The sequence below is a fragment of the Hemiscyllium ocellatum genome, chromosome 7 (genome assembly GCF_020745735.1).
Source record: "Hemiscyllium ocellatum isolate sHemOce1 chromosome 7, sHemOce1.pat.X.cur, whole genome shotgun sequence".
In the NCBI taxonomy this organism is placed as follows: domain Eukaryota; kingdom Metazoa; phylum Chordata; class Chondrichthyes; order Orectolobiformes; family Hemiscylliidae; genus Hemiscyllium; species Hemiscyllium ocellatum.
Genome location: NC_083407.1, coordinates 37,968,122 through 37,985,296, shown reverse-complemented (window position 1 = coordinate 37,985,296; position 17,175 = coordinate 37,968,122). Strand labels below are relative to the sequence as shown.

The window sequence follows — 17,175 nt, the reverse complement described above, 5'->3', positions numbered from 1 at the left end:
CCCTTTCAGCATATGTTCAATTGCCATACTGGCTGAGATTACTATAAAGGACCATCCATCTCAATTGCTCCTGAGTCATGATAACCCTCAGGTTCAACCACCGCCCATTGGCTCTTTCTAATGAGAGAGCAATCCAATGGTCTTGTAATACTACGGCAATTTTATTTTTTCTCCATAAATTATTTGCTTCAAAAAGGAAATCTGACAAGAGGGCAGCATGAAAAAAAAACCACAGATTGAATTCTGTGCCCAAATTGAAGTTCAAAAAGAAAGTGAAAGTCAACAAAAACAGAAAGCTTGCCTGTATAACAAAATCTACCAACAGAGCAATATGAGTAAGACTGTTTGATTAAGTCAAATTAAACAACATTACAGTCCCAATCATGAAGTGGGGTTAGTAGTCAAAGTTCAGGTTTTCGCATTAGAGATGTTAAGAGACCAGAGTGAAACCATTGGAAATGTTTGGAGAAATCCAGACATAAAGGGCAGATAACTTGCAAGTTTGCAGGAGTGAAGAAAAGAAAAAGGATTGTTCTTCTAATTCATTCTTATCAAATAATGATGTTTTTAGAAATTAAACACGTGCTAGTGCATGTGTTTAAGCAGAGGCAGCTGAACTTAGGGACCAGAAGCTGTAAATTGCTCAGAAGCATCATCAGGAAGCTGGTGATAGCTGCTGGGAATGTACCCAATGAGGTACTGAATCACAGAGGGACCCTAACCACCACTGAGTAATGTCAAGATGGGATTCTGGATTAGTGGTGCTGGAAGAGCACAGCAGTTCAGGCAGCATCCCAGGAGCAGTAAAATCAACTTTTAAAATCTGATTGATCAGGCAAAAGCCCTTCATCAAGAATACAGGCAGAGAGCCTAAAGGGTGGAGAGATAATGTCAAGATGGGAGCTCGTGGAGGTTCAGGGGATGATTCAGCTGCAAAACCATTTAAGGTCCTCATCCCATTGATGATATTTTGCCCATGGCCATAGAGAAAGGCTTTAGATATGCAGGCTCCTGTGAGGCAAGTGCTGGATGGCACGGTGGCTCAGTGGTTAGCACTGCTGCCTCACTGTGCCAGACACCCGGGTTCAGATTCCCATCTTGGGTGCATGTCTGTGTGGAGTTTGCACATTCTCCCCATGTCTGCGTGGGTTGCCTCCGAGTGCTCCAGTTTCCTCCCACAATTCAAAGATATGCAGGCCAGGTGAATTGGCAATGTTAAATTGCCCATTGTGTTGGGTGCATTAGTCAAGGGTAGGGGAATGGGTCTGGATGGGTTACTGTTTGGAGGGTTGGTGTGAGCTTGTTGGGACGGAGGGCCTGTTTCCAATACTGTAGGGAATCTAATCTACTGTGAATCCCCTTAACCCATCAGAGGGATTTCCCTAACCAAAGGTTAAATGTTCTATCAACTCGCCTTGTCAAGGATGCCCAACTCTGGCTTTCCATGGGCTGCTTGGCTTTGTAGTACTGCCCTTTGTGCTAGCAGTGGCTAGTGGTCCTGTTGGTACTGGCAAATTGAAGCGATTTTGGCGATCCAATTGTTAAGTATCCCTCTAAGGCAGAAATTCCTCCCGAGAAAGAGACAGATCAATTATCACTGTTCCCAGCATTAAATGGCTGCATGGTTGCCAATAGAAACATGGACAGTTTCCCCCTGCCTTTGGAACTGCAGTACGATATCAAATCCAGCTCAGTACACCTCGATTGCCCACTCAAGTGACTGCTTCTTCAAGTTGTTCCATGCTATCTTTTACTGCCATTGATTTCTGAGCAAACTCTGAGAAACCAGAGTTATCATTTCAAGTCCAGTGACCCTTCTTCTGAATTGTGTCACTGCTTCACTAGACTTGAAATGTTAACTCACTTTTCTCTCTCCACAGATGCTCCTGACCTGCAGAGATTCTGCACCAGTTCTGTTGTACTTTTAGATTCCCAGCATCCACAATTCTTTGTTTTATTTTGTTCTGCACATCATCATCACTTGTGTAAAATATTTAATTTTGACCTCTCTCTGTTCTCTTATTTTTATAAGTTCACATTGAAGTTTCTGCTCCAAACTTTCCATTTTATTTCCTTCAAAGTCTGAATGAATTTAAGTCGACACTTTTACTGGAGCCATTTGTTTTGGTGAGTGCTATTGATTTCAGTCATGACAAATTGTAAAGTTCAGGAAATACAATTTAACGACACTTATCCTATTCCTTGCAGGTATAAAACACCTCTGCTATCAAATCCTTTACGAAATTAATTTTCTAAGCATATATAACCTTCACAGCCATCAATAGTCTTTCCTGAAAGGAAATAAATAGTCATGTAGAGTTAAATATCACCACATCATCATTGACCCCCATGTCATTGTGTTAGATTCTAAAGTTACCAGTGGTTTTATGCAAAAATGAATGATGCCCATTAGACACCAGCAGAGCCTTTTGAAATATTGAAACATTGTACATGTATGTATAAATGTGACTGGTGTGAAGACAATTTTTTTGATAGGGTCATAATGTTTGTTTCCCTGTAGACCTGTTAGCAAATAAAAGCAAATTATTGTGTTTGACTTAATGATATTTACTACAATGTTAATTATAGCCGGTACAGCCAGAGACTTCAGTCAATGCGGTGTCTTTTTCTGGATGCGTCTTTTTTTGTATTGTCAGATTGGAGCTCTTGCCAGCTGAGTGATAATGCGGTTTGTGGACAAGGGCTAAAGATTCGCTTGCTTAATTGTGTTCGAAGTGATGGAAAATCAGTCGATAGCAAGTACTGTGAGAAGGTGAGACCTCAATATATGGTGTGGTTTCATGACTGAACCTGGTTGGTTTGGAGGTGCAGTTGAAATGGACTGTTAATTGTATAACACCTGCACTAGAGCGCTGTGTATGACCTTATTCATACACATTCCTCTTCAAAGATTCACCTCCAGTCACTTAAGTGTAAAACAGTAAAAGTTGTGAACAAGAAACTGTTGTTGTATATATTGCATGAAGAGACTTAATAGTTCAATATTTTTTCTAATGTTTTCTAACATAACATCTTGTCAACATTACGAGCGGTGAAATCGTATTTGGAAAGGTATGTCAGTGAGACCTCTCACCTCAGGTTTGTTCCCTGTTTCTGTGTTTCACAGCATAGTCAGAAAGGTATGCTGTGTGTTGGAAACAGTGGATTGCTTGAGCCTGGCGAATATTGCCAAGTTGTATTGATTCAGATGCACACTTGTGAAAAAAGGAACTGCCTGATTTCACTGCAATTCATTTAAGGAAAATCAGTTCAGGCCTTCATTGCTTTGCACTCTATCTTCAGCTTTCTTATGTTGTTATGTCCATGATGATACAGTGCTCCAGTAACTCTTGATGCTTGATTCTTAGATGCCGACTTATTTATCTTGGAGGGGTTTTTTTTGCACTCATGATGAATAGAGAAAAATAACAAACTTCTTTCAGTATCAGCCTTGGTTCAGTTGATAGCACACTTACCTCAGAGTCAGAAAGGAACTAAGACTTCCCTTCTGTTGTAAAAGTTCTCATAGTGCTATTTTGAAGAACAGAAATACTAACTCAAGTGTCCTGACCAATGTGACTCTCAACTTAACATTCTAAAAATAAGTAATTAGATTAGACTTACAGTGTGGAAACAGGCCCTTCGGCCCAACAAGTCCACACCGACCCGCAGAAGCGAAACCCGCTCATACCCCTACATTTACCCCTTACCTAACACTACGGGCAATTTAGCATGGCCAATTCACCTGACCCGCACATCTTTGGACTGTGGGAGGAAACCGGAGCACCCGGAAGAAACCCACGCTGACACGGAGAGAACGTGCAAACTCCACACAGTCAGTCGCCTGAGTCGGGAATTGAACCCAGGTCTCAGGCGCTGTGAGGCAGCAGTGCTAACCACTGTGCCACCGTGCCACCCACAAATCTGATCAGTATCACACCATTTGTAAGAGCAGTGCAATGCTTAAATTGCTTTTTCTACACTACAGCAGTGATCATATTTCAATAGTTTTTCTTTGGTATAACATGCTTTGGGACATCATGTGGTCATGCAAGGTACTAGATTGATGCAGTCTTTTTTTTCCTTTCTGACCTATGTTTGCAGTTTATGATTGAATTCAAAAGCTAAGTAGTCTCTACATTGTCCCAAGTTGGGAAATTGACCCTTTAATGTCACTTGTTGTTTTAAGTTCCACGTAAGGGACAAGATATTTTGGATGGCAGAGTTTCCCAACTCACTAGCCAAGGAGTCGATTTGAAATGCATCCCTGCTGATCACAACAGTCCCATTGCTTGGTTAATTGGCTGGAGGTTGAGCTTCCACCCGTCATCCAGCTTTGAAAATCCAAAGTCCAGGATTATTTAAGTATCAGGAGCCACATTGTGATGAGAGGTGGTGCTGGGTAGTAGAAGAGGATGGAGAGTGTCTGGAGGTCTGAAAAGGTTTCACTTATGAGAAGGAGATGCAGTGAAGAAGTCTTGCTGGAGAGTTTGGGGATGAGATAGGAAAGAGCACCTGAGAGAGGTTTCAGAGAGGGGGCAGTGTGCCTGATCTGGAAAGAGGCTCTTCAGGAAAGGCCCTGTCTCACCACTTCCTGCCTGAGAAGACTGCTAGGCTTTCCCATTCTTCTTGAACACCTGCTGCGAGTCTTAAAATTGAGACCATTTTCAAATTGGTCTTTAACACCTCAAGGGCCTCTGTTGAGGTGAATGTGGGCAGGCCTAAATCTTCCCTGCTTCCTCCTTAATATTACAGGCAAGTCAGGGATTGGCAGTAAGTCAACAGGAAGTCCACCTGTAGCATTCTACAGTGCCCTAATGCAATCCTGCTGGTGATAGACTCTAAAAGGGTCAAGTGATATGGGGAAAGATGGGATTGGGGTATTGAGATCAATGATCAGCCATGATCCTTAATGAATGTGGAGTAGACTCACATGGCTTATTCCTGTTCCTATCTTCTATGTTCCTAAAATTCAGTTCTGATACATTTAATCTTCCATGTGTTTCTGGTATATTATAAATTGAAACAGTTTGACCATTTTCTGAATCGTTCTGCTTTACTATTCTTGCTTTGTTACTTGCTTTGCTGCAGGTAGCAGCAGAAATCGTTATGCATTCAGTTGGTTGGTTAACTTCTCTCTGGTGGGAAGCTTAAAGGACTCAAAAGCACAGCATGATTACCTTGACTATATTAAGCTATCCCTGCATTGTGCAAATATCCTTCATGCTACAAGTTTGAAATTAGCCATTGCATCTCACTTTTTACCACTTGAACAGAGAAATTGTGGTTTCGCTGTGTTCGATTGTATTGTATCTCATCTGGATATGTAATTGAGTTATAGAGATGTACCACACGGAAATAGACCCTTCAGTCCAACTCGTTCATGCCGACCAGGTACCCAAAAGCAATCTTATCCCATTTGCCAGCATTTGACCCTATTCATCTAAACCTTTTCTATTCATATATCCATCCAGATGCCTTTTAAATGTTGTAATTTTACCAGTTTCCACCACCTCCTCTGGCAGCTCATTCCATACACAGACCACCCTCTGTGTGAAAAGTTGCCCCTTAGGTCCCTTTTGGATCTTTCACCTCTCAACAGGCATATAATAGTTATTTGAAAGAAGATTTTTCTTGCAAGAGAATTATGTCCCAACCTATTTTCTAAAATAAGTTGAAGTTTGGGGCTTGGGAGATTGCAGTGATGATTTTATAATTAAAGCTGCCAGTGAAGATCCACTGTCTTATAGAGCACGAGCTGAAGTTAGGCATACAACTCAATCCTTTCTACCTTTGACCCAGACTCTATTGAATCTAGCTGTTCACTGGGAACATGCTACCTCTTCAGTCATGTCATGCAAAAGTGACATGAGTTTCTTTAAAATTTAAGCAGACTGCCGATTTCACACTTTGACTACATTATTAGCAACTAAAGGTCAAGAAAAATGTTTTTATACTCGGCAAATGGATATATGCACTTTGGTCTTTAAAGGTCAAAACTATTTTGAAGTTTGTGCCTCTGAATAACTTTTACTTATTTCCCAATTCTAAACAATGGCATTTTACAATTTTATATTTCCAGTAGTGCTTTACAGTTTTATTGACCCAATTTATTGTGGCAATGTGTCCAAGCACATTGTTTTTGAGCTACCCTGATGTAAGACCATGCAAATCATTGGTGAGTTACAGATTCCCAATACATTAAGCTTGACATACCTTCACAAAGTCAGCAATTAATCAGTAAAGCATACATCAGCAAAATATACAGGCTGGTCTATATTAGAGATTAATTTTTTAAAGATGAAACAACAGCGTTTGCATCTCATTGTTTAACATTTATATTGAACCCAGGTAGTGTAAATAGTTTAATCTCTATATTACTGCATTGCTGCTTCACTGATCTAGTCATTAATGGATTGTGATAACACTCAATTTTCATCAATGAGAAACTGCTTTGACTAAGGCTATTAACAAAAAGCAAATCCATTTATACTTCAAATCAATTTGTAATGCAACAAAATAAAACAGAAAAAGGTGATTTAGCAAGTGGACAAGATTGCTTGAAAGTAGCATTGCTCAGGATTCCATCTGATTACCACAGCCCTCAGATTCTTTGGCATTCAAAGAAATGTTTAAGAACTTGTGACAGCTGCTTTCAGATTATGCAGATGCTGCCATTAATTGCAATCACTTTATTTCCATAGTAGCAGGTTTTCAAAATATCTATTCAGCTCTCCGCCTTACAATATGTACTTCATACACACCTTGCAACAGAATGTAAATCAAAAAATCACTAAGTTCTTTACACTGGTAGATTTCAAAACCCACATTCGGCTTTCCACTTCTCTTCTGGATGTTATTAAAAACCTATTTTTTTGGCCAAGCTTTTGATTACTTGTCCTTCAATCTCCTTTTGTGGCTCAGTGCCAGGTTTTATTTGAGAACACTCCTGTGAAATGTATTGCGAGATTTTACTGTGACAAAACTGCTGGATATGTGTAAATTTTTGTTGTAAATTGTATCTGAATGGCACTGTTGACTGGCTGGTTTACTGCTGCACTTCTGTTTCAATTTTCCAAGATGGCACTGGAATCTCCTTGGCATTTATCTATGCCTTGCATTGTGGAATGCCCTGTAAATTGCCAGCTGTCAGAGTGGTCACCTTGGTCTGAGTGTTCCCACACTTGTGGATTTGAAGGTATGTGGATCCTCCTGACCATCACAAGGCAGGTTTTAGTCTATCTTCTATGTACAACATCAGTACAAGCAGGTACTAAGGCTAATATCTGAGAAAAAAATAAGAAAGAGTTTTCTAATTGATTAATTGCTTATACGTAATAAAATTAATTTAGAAAATATGTCTGTTAATTGGCATGATGATTAGTTTAGGTATTTTTAACTTTTATTTTGCGGCTGAATTATGGATAAAGCTACGTAACAAGTCCAACACATAAACATATGTTTCTAAATGTTTGATATAAGAGTATAAAAGGGAAAACAAGTAATATTCTATATTATCCCATAATAAGCATTCTATAATTGTATTGAAAGATGTCAAACATGCTTAACTGTTCATTGCAATATTAATAGTTTAAATATGGAATTTATCTGGAAAATTATTCCAGATGCAGAGCACGTATATAACAGTTTGCATTTAATATTCAATGTGGCATTTGAATTTTGCATATCTGAATAATTCAGCACTGAACGTATTACAAATTCAGAAACCTTTAGGTGCATCACAGGGACTGTAGAGGGAAAGAAAAATATGTCTGTACAGTACATCAGTAATCAATATTATTTTTAGAGGGTCAGATTAATGCTAATTGAACACTTTATTTACATCTTATGATTTTTTTCTATCGCTTTCTCTACAGCTATGCAGTTATTGTTAGAATGGAGACCACACTGAAAACATAACATGTGGTGACCTGAATATCAATATTAATTTCTTGATTAGTAATGCCCAAATTTTATATCAGTAATTTTTTTTTAAATGAAGCATATTTGTTCTTGTCTGTACATGAAAAGATACTTGGAATGATTTTGACTTTGTATAAAATTGGCAGCAACAAATTGGCAGTCCCTGTTATGTCGCTCCTGCTTTTTAATTGCATTGAAATCATTCACACAATTGAGACCATCACAGAAAGTAGTTATTATCACCATATGTATCAAATGCCAGAACTACCTAGTGCAACTACTGCACAGGTTATTTCCTGCCCAAACAGTGGAGGTAGTATAACACACACAGAAATAAGCAATCACTTCAAAGTATCTAGTGACAGCTCTGCAAGCCTGTCACATCCAGTCATGATTGGTGACATTTACACAATAATGGGATCCATAAACATTTCAATTATTAATGATATCAGAGTCTAGCATGACAATTGCAATTGTTTACACACTTGTTTATGAAAGGGGAAAAGAAATAAACCTAGTAATTATGGCGCTAGTGGTAAACAAGCTATCAGGAACTATAAACTGGGAGAAAATTAGTAGCCATATGGACAAATAGGGACATATAGGGGACAGCCAGCATTGATTTATTTAGGGGGAAATTGTGTTTGATTAGCTTGATTTTTTTTTGGCTGAATTAACAAAGATGCTAGTTGAGAACAGTGAAGTTGGTTTCATCTATAGAGATTCTCAAAATATATTTATTAAGAATCACATAAGAGGTTTATTAGCAAAATTGAAGCCCAGAGGATATAAGGGACAATATTAACATGGGTACAAATTCAGCTCAGGGACAGAAAACAGATGAATGACTGGCGATATGCTGTGATGTTGCCCAGGATACAGAACAAAAGTCACTGATGTCTTTGATACACATTATTGACCTTGAACTAGGAGATATAAGGCACGATTTGCTAGATGACACAAAACGTGGAAGTATCATTAAAGGTGAGGAAGAAAGTAGTAGAGTAGACTTCAAGAAAACAGAGGTATGTTAATGGAATGGCTTAATGCAGAGGTAATGAACTTTGATGCACTAAAGGGTGAAGTGCTTCATTTTATAGCAAAAATTAGGAATGTTAGCTAACTTCTCCAATTTTAAGCAAGGTGCAAAAAAGAGAGACCTTGGGGCTGTTTTGCTCACATATCTTTGAAGGGACACGTTACCTGAGCAGGTCAGAGGTTCATTATTCATGCTGAATGCCTCACCTCTTGATTCTCCAAAAGCCCCAAATACAAGGAAAAACAAACAAGGACTGAAATGAAATACTTATCCCCTGCCTGAATAAGGACAGTTGCAACAACACCAAAGAAAGTCAACATAATCCAGGACACAGTATTCTGTTTGGTTGTCACTTCATACAATCCAATTCTTCTGTAACTATTTATGGTGCATGCTGTATAGAAAATGAATTGCAGCAATTTGTCTTAACTTTGGTAGATCTTGGAAAACACATAATCTCTACATCCTGCAGGACAAGGGCAGAGGTTTATAGAAGCACTGTGTCTTGAGCATGATCTCACAATTCCTTTACTGTTGCTGTGTCAAAGTCTGGGAATGCCCTCCCGAAAAGCACTATAGAACAACTTCACATCATGTAATGAAGTAGTTCAAGAATAAGTTTCACCACGACCAATGTTTGAAGGCACTCTAGGGATGGGCAATAAATGCTGACTTTGAAATAAGGACAAGTTCCCAAAAATTGCCCTAGATCATGTTATATGAATTGACTGTGGAAATCTCAAAAGATTTTTTCAAAGCTTGGGTTAACATAATCACATTATAACATGGGAACAACTGATATTGTTTTAGTTGGTTGAGATTTTGAAATGTATAGCAAGTACTGTCATGCTGCAGTGCCATATTAACCAAAGTACTATTATAACAGTTTTTGACGCCTCACTATCTGAGTGACAATTCTGAATTGATGTCTCTTGTTTTGATTCAGAACACATTCAATATAATAGACTGCAAGCAGGGTTAATAGAATATTGAAGAACATGATATTAGAGGAAATGTAGCATTGTTGACAACAAATTGATTGACAAGAAATAGAGTTAATACGATTGAGTAGTATGCAGATTGGAGACAGGTTGGAAGTCTGGCAGAGAGGATGTAGTCCAAGGATAATTGCTGTATCTATTTCTGTTCTTCATGTATTTAGATAACTTAAATTTGAATGTAAATATCCTGATACTGAAATTTGTCAATAAAAAGTAAGGACTTAAACATATCTTAAAAGAAACATGAAGCCATCGTTTTTCAAGTGTCTTGTGTGGGATTTAAATGAAAGAAAACCACCTTAGAAAGTTGCTTCAACTCCAAGTTGGTTTTCTTCCATTTCAGTCTAAATGAAAGCATTGGCTTTGTGATTCTCTTTAGCAGTGTTTAATTCTGTACTGCCAAACAATAAGTGGGCATCTCTGAAGAGGGTTTAGCAACTGGTGACGAGAATATGGGTTAGTGGAATGAGCAGATGGAGGACAGATGTAATGGAATGTGGAAAAACTATGTGGTAATACAGCTTGGAAAAATTATAGTTGTTGGATACGTGATTGCCAGAGATCTAAGGATTCAAATACACCTGACATATCGTATGGATTTATCAGGATAATATTCTGGATGAGAAATATTTTACCCAAACACTTAAAATAATGTGAATATTTTCAGCAGTGCAGAGAACTATAAAAGGTCATTTCGTAAAAAAATTTAAAATAACAGACAATTTTGATAGAGTTCATAGGTGATGACTATTTCTGCTGTTTGAAAATTTACAAGGCTATGTCAGTGTATTGAAAGCATCACAAAATTCATCTGTATTCCCTTTATTCTTTTCAATTGGTCATTTCTTCAAAACTCTACTACATCTGTCAAATGTGATTTTCCTTGAAAAATTCCATTAAAGCTGTTAGTGATGAGCCAAGATACCTACACATTCCTACTAATTTTATCACAAATAAGGATTTGAATTATTAGCCAACATCTGATATTTGAATAATTAGTGGCCTGGTCAACACCTATCTTGCAATCAACACCAGGAACAAAATAGATGAAACTCGTTGTTCATCTTATTGTGGGTTGTAGTGTGTAAATTGATAAGACCATAAGACATAGGAGTGGAAGTAAGGCCATTTGGTCCATCGGGTCCACTCTGCCATTCAATCATGGCTGATGGGCATTTCAACTCCAATTACCCGCATTCTCCCCGTAGCCCTTAATTCCTTGTGACATTAAGAATTCATCAATCTCTGCCTTGAAGACATTTAGCGTCCCAGCCTGCACTGTACTCTGCAGCAATGAATTCCATGGGCCCACCACTCTCTGGCTGAAGAAATGTCTCTGCATTTCTATTCTGAATTTACCCCCTCTAATTCTAAGGCTGTGTCCATGGGTCCTAGTCTCCTCGCCTAACGGAAGCAATTTCCTAGCGTCCACCCTTTCCAAGCCATATATCATCTTGTAAGTTTCTATTAGATTTCCCCTTAATCTTCTAAACTCCAATGAATACAATCCTGGGATGCTCAGCCGTTCCTCGTATGTTAGACCTACCATTCCAGGGATCATCCGTGTGAATCTCCGCAGGACACGCTCCAGTGCCAGTATGTCCTTCCTGAGGTGTGGGGACCAAAACTGGACACAGTACTCCAAATGGGGCCTAACCAGAGCTTTATAAAGTCTCAGTAACACAGCAGTGCTTTTATATTCCAACCCTCTTGAGATAAGTGACAACATTGCATTCGCTTTCTTAATCACGGACTCAACCTGCATGTTTACCTTCAGAGAATTCTCGACTAGCACTCCCAGATCCCTTTGTACTTTGGCTTTACGAATTTTCTCACCGTTTAGAAAGTAGTCCATGCTTGTATTCTTTTTTACAAAGTGCAAGACTTCGCATTTGCTCACATTGAATTCCATCAGCCATTTCCTGGACCACTCTCCCAAACTGTCTAGATTCTTCTGCAGCCTTCCCACTTCCTCAGTACTACCTGCCTGTCCACCTAACTTTGTATCATCGGCAAACTTCGCTAGAATGCCCCCAGTCCCTTCATCCAGATCATGAATATGTAACGTGAACAGCTGCGGCCCCAACACTGAACCCTGTGGGACACCGCTTGTCACCGGCTGCCATTCTGAAAAAGAACCTTTTATCCCAACGCTCTGCCTCTCTGATCATAATGTTTTACCTACAAAAACTATGGCATATCGTGTTCAAGAATAATTCATTATTTGTGAAATGCTTTGGGACATCCCGAGGTTATAAAAAGTCTGAAAATCCTGGAATTCTTTGTTCCTTTCCTCCTGTCATGCCTCCATAGGCTGTTTGCCCATTGTGAAAAAGGTGAATCTCAGAAAGATCGTGATTGGAGGAACCGATGTTGGACTGGAGTGAGCAAAGTTAAAAATCACACAACACCAGATTATTGTCCATCAGGTTTATTTGGAAGCACTAGCTTTCAGAATGCTGCTCCTTCAAGTGGTGATGATAACATATTTCTCAAACTCTCATTAGAGACAGATAACACTTGTAAAGAAAAGGTTTTTGATAAATTCAACCTGTAGGCTTTTCCTTATGTATTTGCTTACAAGTGCAGGTCCGCAGTTTTTGTGCGGTACCGATTGTGATGAAATATCAGGTGCAGGAAGCATGAGGGCTAAAAAGTGAAGAAAATAAATGTGTTAATTTTGTTGTGACCCTAGACTAAACCTCCAAATTTAAGCAACAATCTCTATGAGATTCAACATACATCCTCAGAGAACTCTCTTAGGCCTGAACAAAATAAATTAATAAGCTTTACTCTACAAAGCTATAACAGCAATACAATTTACAATATGTATACAACTTGTATTTTAACTTCCAATTAGAATTAACATGAAGTAAATATGGGTAAAAGATACACTGATTCCACAGAGCACAACAATTAGCAAGTGCAGTTAATACAGCACCCATGGATTCCTCAGCAGTTCTCCAGATGTTAGTGACACTATGGATCACCAAATCTCATTAAACCTTACAAGGCATTCCAACATATTCTGTTTGGAACGCTCTCAAACACTGCTCGATCCTGACCTGCCTCAACAGCTACTCATGATCTGGTACTTCACTCTCCTCTCCTGGGACTACGCTTCCCTGGAAACATCAAAGTACAGATACATCTCTAGTTGTTTTATTTATTGGCAGCTAGCTTCACCAAGCTATTGTTGTTATGGGCATTTTCCCTCAGCCTTAATCTTGCTCACTGGCTTCAAGAACTGCCTCCTGCATCCTAACAACGCAGAAGTATTCAACAGCTCTTGTGACATCTTCTTGAGCTCCAAACACACAGTGAAGTTCAGTTGCCTTCTTTGCAGTTCAGTAGCAGCACATCTTGACATGGAACTTGCTTCTGTCTGCGCAGTCTGTTACAGACTTATACTTTCCCTTGAACTGCCTGTGTCCTTTGACTTGGTCTTCAATCAGCCTTGAGCTCTCATGTGTGACTTGTTGAAAACCTTGCAGTGAGCTGAGCTCTGCTCTTGTTCTGAGGAGGTTTCAGAATAGTCTCATAGTAAATATTGGAACCTCCGATTCACTAAATGTTAGGTTTCATAAATTGCTGGCTCCTACTGTTCAAATGATTAAAACAAAAAAAAAGGAATTATTAAGTGTGTGTATATATATATAGATAGAAACGCATAAGTATAAGACTCAAACTTTTAAAAAATAAACTCCTATGAGGTAAGCATCCTCTTTATTTTTTTTTGCTTTTTATAGTTGTGCATCTCTATAATATTTGTCAGCTTGAATTTCAACTTCAACATGTTTCATTTTTCATGTGAATATGGACAGCTGAAGATCAATCATTGATAATCCCTTGACTGCAATCTAATTTTGAAGGTGTTGAATAGAAACCTCCTCTTAGAACAAAGCCACCAAGTGGCAATTTGAAAGTTGTTTTTTAAGCAAAACATAGAGGTGACTATATTTTAAATTTAATCAGTTTGAATTAATTGTGAACGATTAAAGAGATGGTAATGAAGAAAAGCTTGAGAAAATGGATCTTTCCTCACGAGACTAGGTAAGTTTAAAATGGAGCTTAATAAAATCATGTTAAGTGGTGAAAATAAATAGTTGGAAAGGTTGTTTATGGTTGGTGAATTAGTAACACTGGAGTTAAGACTCAAATTATTATTAGAAGAACAAAGGGGAAATTTACAATTTTTTTCACACACAGGTCATGAAATGCTTTATACAAGCAACTTTAGTTGCAGAGGTTTTAATATTTACAATGGAATTGGACTGTTATTTGAAAGGAAAACATACATAAGAATACAGAAGAAAGACAGGAAGTGGAATTAGAATAAATAGCTTCATGTGTAAAGAATTGCGCTGTAATGACCATGGATCAGATGATAAAGAGCTTTGCCCGAAATGTCGATTCTCCTGCTCCTCGGATGCTGCCTGACCTACTGTACTTTTCCAGCACTACATTCTTGACATGGGTCAGAACCCCAAAGTATTGTGGACAGTTTTAACTTGGAATTGTAACATTCATGGTGAAAGAGAATCCTTTAGTTGTCCTATTGTCTTTTTACTGATTTGCAGCACTTGAATTGAGAGAGGGATTTACCTGCAACATTGATAACTAGAGACAGTACTTCAGCTGTGATTGTGACAGCACGCTAACTCTCAGACCTACACTGGTACACCTGAATGAGTTCATTGCCAATGATGTACTCCAGTAGAAATTAAACTGGAATTTTAGTTCCTTTCCTTGTGTATTCTTTCAAAGGGAGAAACACAAAATGTGTCTGCAGGTTGGGACATGATCTACAGGGCGATAACTTGTTGAGCAAGGGATCATTAACCCCTCATCTTTGGAGTTGCAAGATATGATAGAACAGAATTTTGGAAATTTCCTTGACACTTAGTGTTATATTCCATCAGCCTCTCTCTTGACAGCCACTTAATTTACATCCACCGCCATTTTTGGCTGTACAAGCTCTCTTAAAAAACAGTTTGGGGTCAAAAGGAATCAGAGCTATTGAATCTCAACCAATCTGGAAATCCATGGTAAATTGTTCAACTTCCAACATCAAGGCATAAATTTGCATCAGGCCCCAAGTGGGGGCAAAGCAATCTCAAAGAATGATTAACTCATAGCTATTGCATCAAATACTGACAGCATGTTAATTTAAAGAATATTAGCATGCAGCCTAGTGTTAATTCTGTTGTTGAATGAACACATGACTTAGCAGTGGACCAACATTCATGTCACACTTGGACCAAATAAAGCTGGGCTGTCAACTTTAAAATCAGAATACTCCTTTTCTCGTGAAATTATATTCTGTCTGGAAGAAGTGGTTACACAAGACATTCTGAGCTGGAAGAAGAGTGAATATGAAAACAGGCAGAGGGTTTTACGTTTCTCTGGCACAGAACTGGAGGCTTTGATGCAAGAAATGGACAGGAGGCTGTTTATCTGCCAGGCAGGCACCATAGAGTGAAAGCAAGTAACTATCACTGAGCAGCCGAGCCCTGAGGATTTGCATGAAAAGCAGGAAGAAATTGAATGACTCCACATTACTGGTCAAGGTCAGTGAATACATCTTCAAATGCCTTATTCTTTCAAATGGACCATTAGTTCCACACATTACTCCATTTATTATTCCTGTTTCACTCGGTGAAAGACATCCAATCGTAGCTACAACGCATACTAAGTACTCTTAGTTTGGTCTCTTCCTGAGACTGTTATCACTGTTATAATTGTCACACTACATCAAAACTTGAGTACTATTCCAACACCAAACTATGCCAAGTACATCATCAACTACACTCACTGACACACATTAACCATTGGTGGTGCATAATAACAGCCTGCAATATCTAACTGGAGAAAAGTCAGGCACTTTACCCTACTGGAAGAGGTAGAGTTGATCATTATAATTCAGACAGAGGTTCTGGCCAGGAGAAAAATGGATACGATTCTGTGTGGCAGCATGGCTTTCAGCATGCCTGCCTGCTGGTCACACACCATTAGATCATGCACAGAGGTCACGAGCCAAAACGTCAGCAGACATTCCTTATCACCCAATGGGCAGCCTCTAGCTTGATGTAATGGCTTAAAAATTGAGGGAATAGTGGACTTATGCAGAACAAAGGCATCCATGCCTGTTGCCAGAATATTGAGTGTTATCAACATATTGTACTGAGCATTGTCATACAGTAGCTACATATTATTAGATTGTAAGATGTGACACACATCAACATTTAGACAAGGTGCTTATGGAGCCATGGTATGCCATGATGGCATAGAACATAGAACATAGAACATAGAACATAGAAGGATACAGCGCAGTACAGGCCCTTCGGCCCTCGATGTTGCGCCGACCGAATCCTACCTAACCTATACTAGCCCAATAACTTCCAAATGCCTATCCAATGCCTGCTTAAATGACCATAAAGAAGGAGAGTTCACCACTGATACGGGCAGGGCATTCCATGAACTCACAACCCGCTGTGTGAAGAATCTACCCCTAACATCTGTCCTATACCTACCACCCCTTAATTTAAAGCTATGTCCCCTAGTAACACCTGACTCCATTAGCGGTAAAAGGTTCTTAGTATCTACCCTATCTAAACCCCTAATCATCTTATACACTTCTATCAGATCTCCCCAAACCTTCTCTTCTCCAATGAGAACAGCCCCAAGTGCCTCAGCCTTTCCTCATAAGATTTTCCTACCATTCCAGGCAACATCCTGGTAAACCTCCTCTGCACTCGTTCTAAAGCTTCCACATCCTTCCTATAGTATGGCGACCAAAACTGCACACAATACTCCAGATGAGGCCTCACCAGAGTCTTATACAACTGCAACATGACCTCAGGACTCCAGAACTCAATTCCTCTGCCAATAAAGCCCAGTACACCATATGCCTTCCTCACAGCACTATTTACCTGGGTGGCATCTGGCAACATGGGCAAGGCCCCCCTCCTGCAAATGTTGTGAGCCCACTGTGTCTACTTCTTAATAGCTAGAAGAAAGACAATTTATCTCCTATCCTTCTAAAATGGCCAGTATTTTACCTGGAGGTAGTTACTTTGCAACACCTCACACACAAAAGATTAATGGCGAATTCAATTTCACTAGCTTGAGTCGCCCTGCCATGTCTTTCTGGCTTCTGTAGCATTGATTGGGTCGGGAAAAGGCTTGCACTTCCACGTGGCAGAAAATCCC

At 39.1% G+C, this 17,175-nt stretch overlaps 1 protein-coding gene across 1 annotated transcript in view; it reads left to right on the top strand.

Annotated features, from left to right (window-relative positions):
- thsd7ba (thrombospondin, type I, domain containing 7Ba) overlaps window positions 1-17,175 on the top strand; it is a 578,787-nt gene that overhangs the window by 407,946 nt on the left and 153,666 nt on the right. Inside the window, exons 18-19 of the mRNA XM_060827743.1 lie at window positions 2,658-2,773; window positions 7,081-7,198. Of these exons, the coding sequence (XP_060683726.1) occupies window positions 2,658-2,773; window positions 7,081-7,198 (234 nt within the window). The remainder of the gene's footprint in view (window positions 1-2,657; window positions 2,774-7,080; window positions 7,199-17,175) is intronic.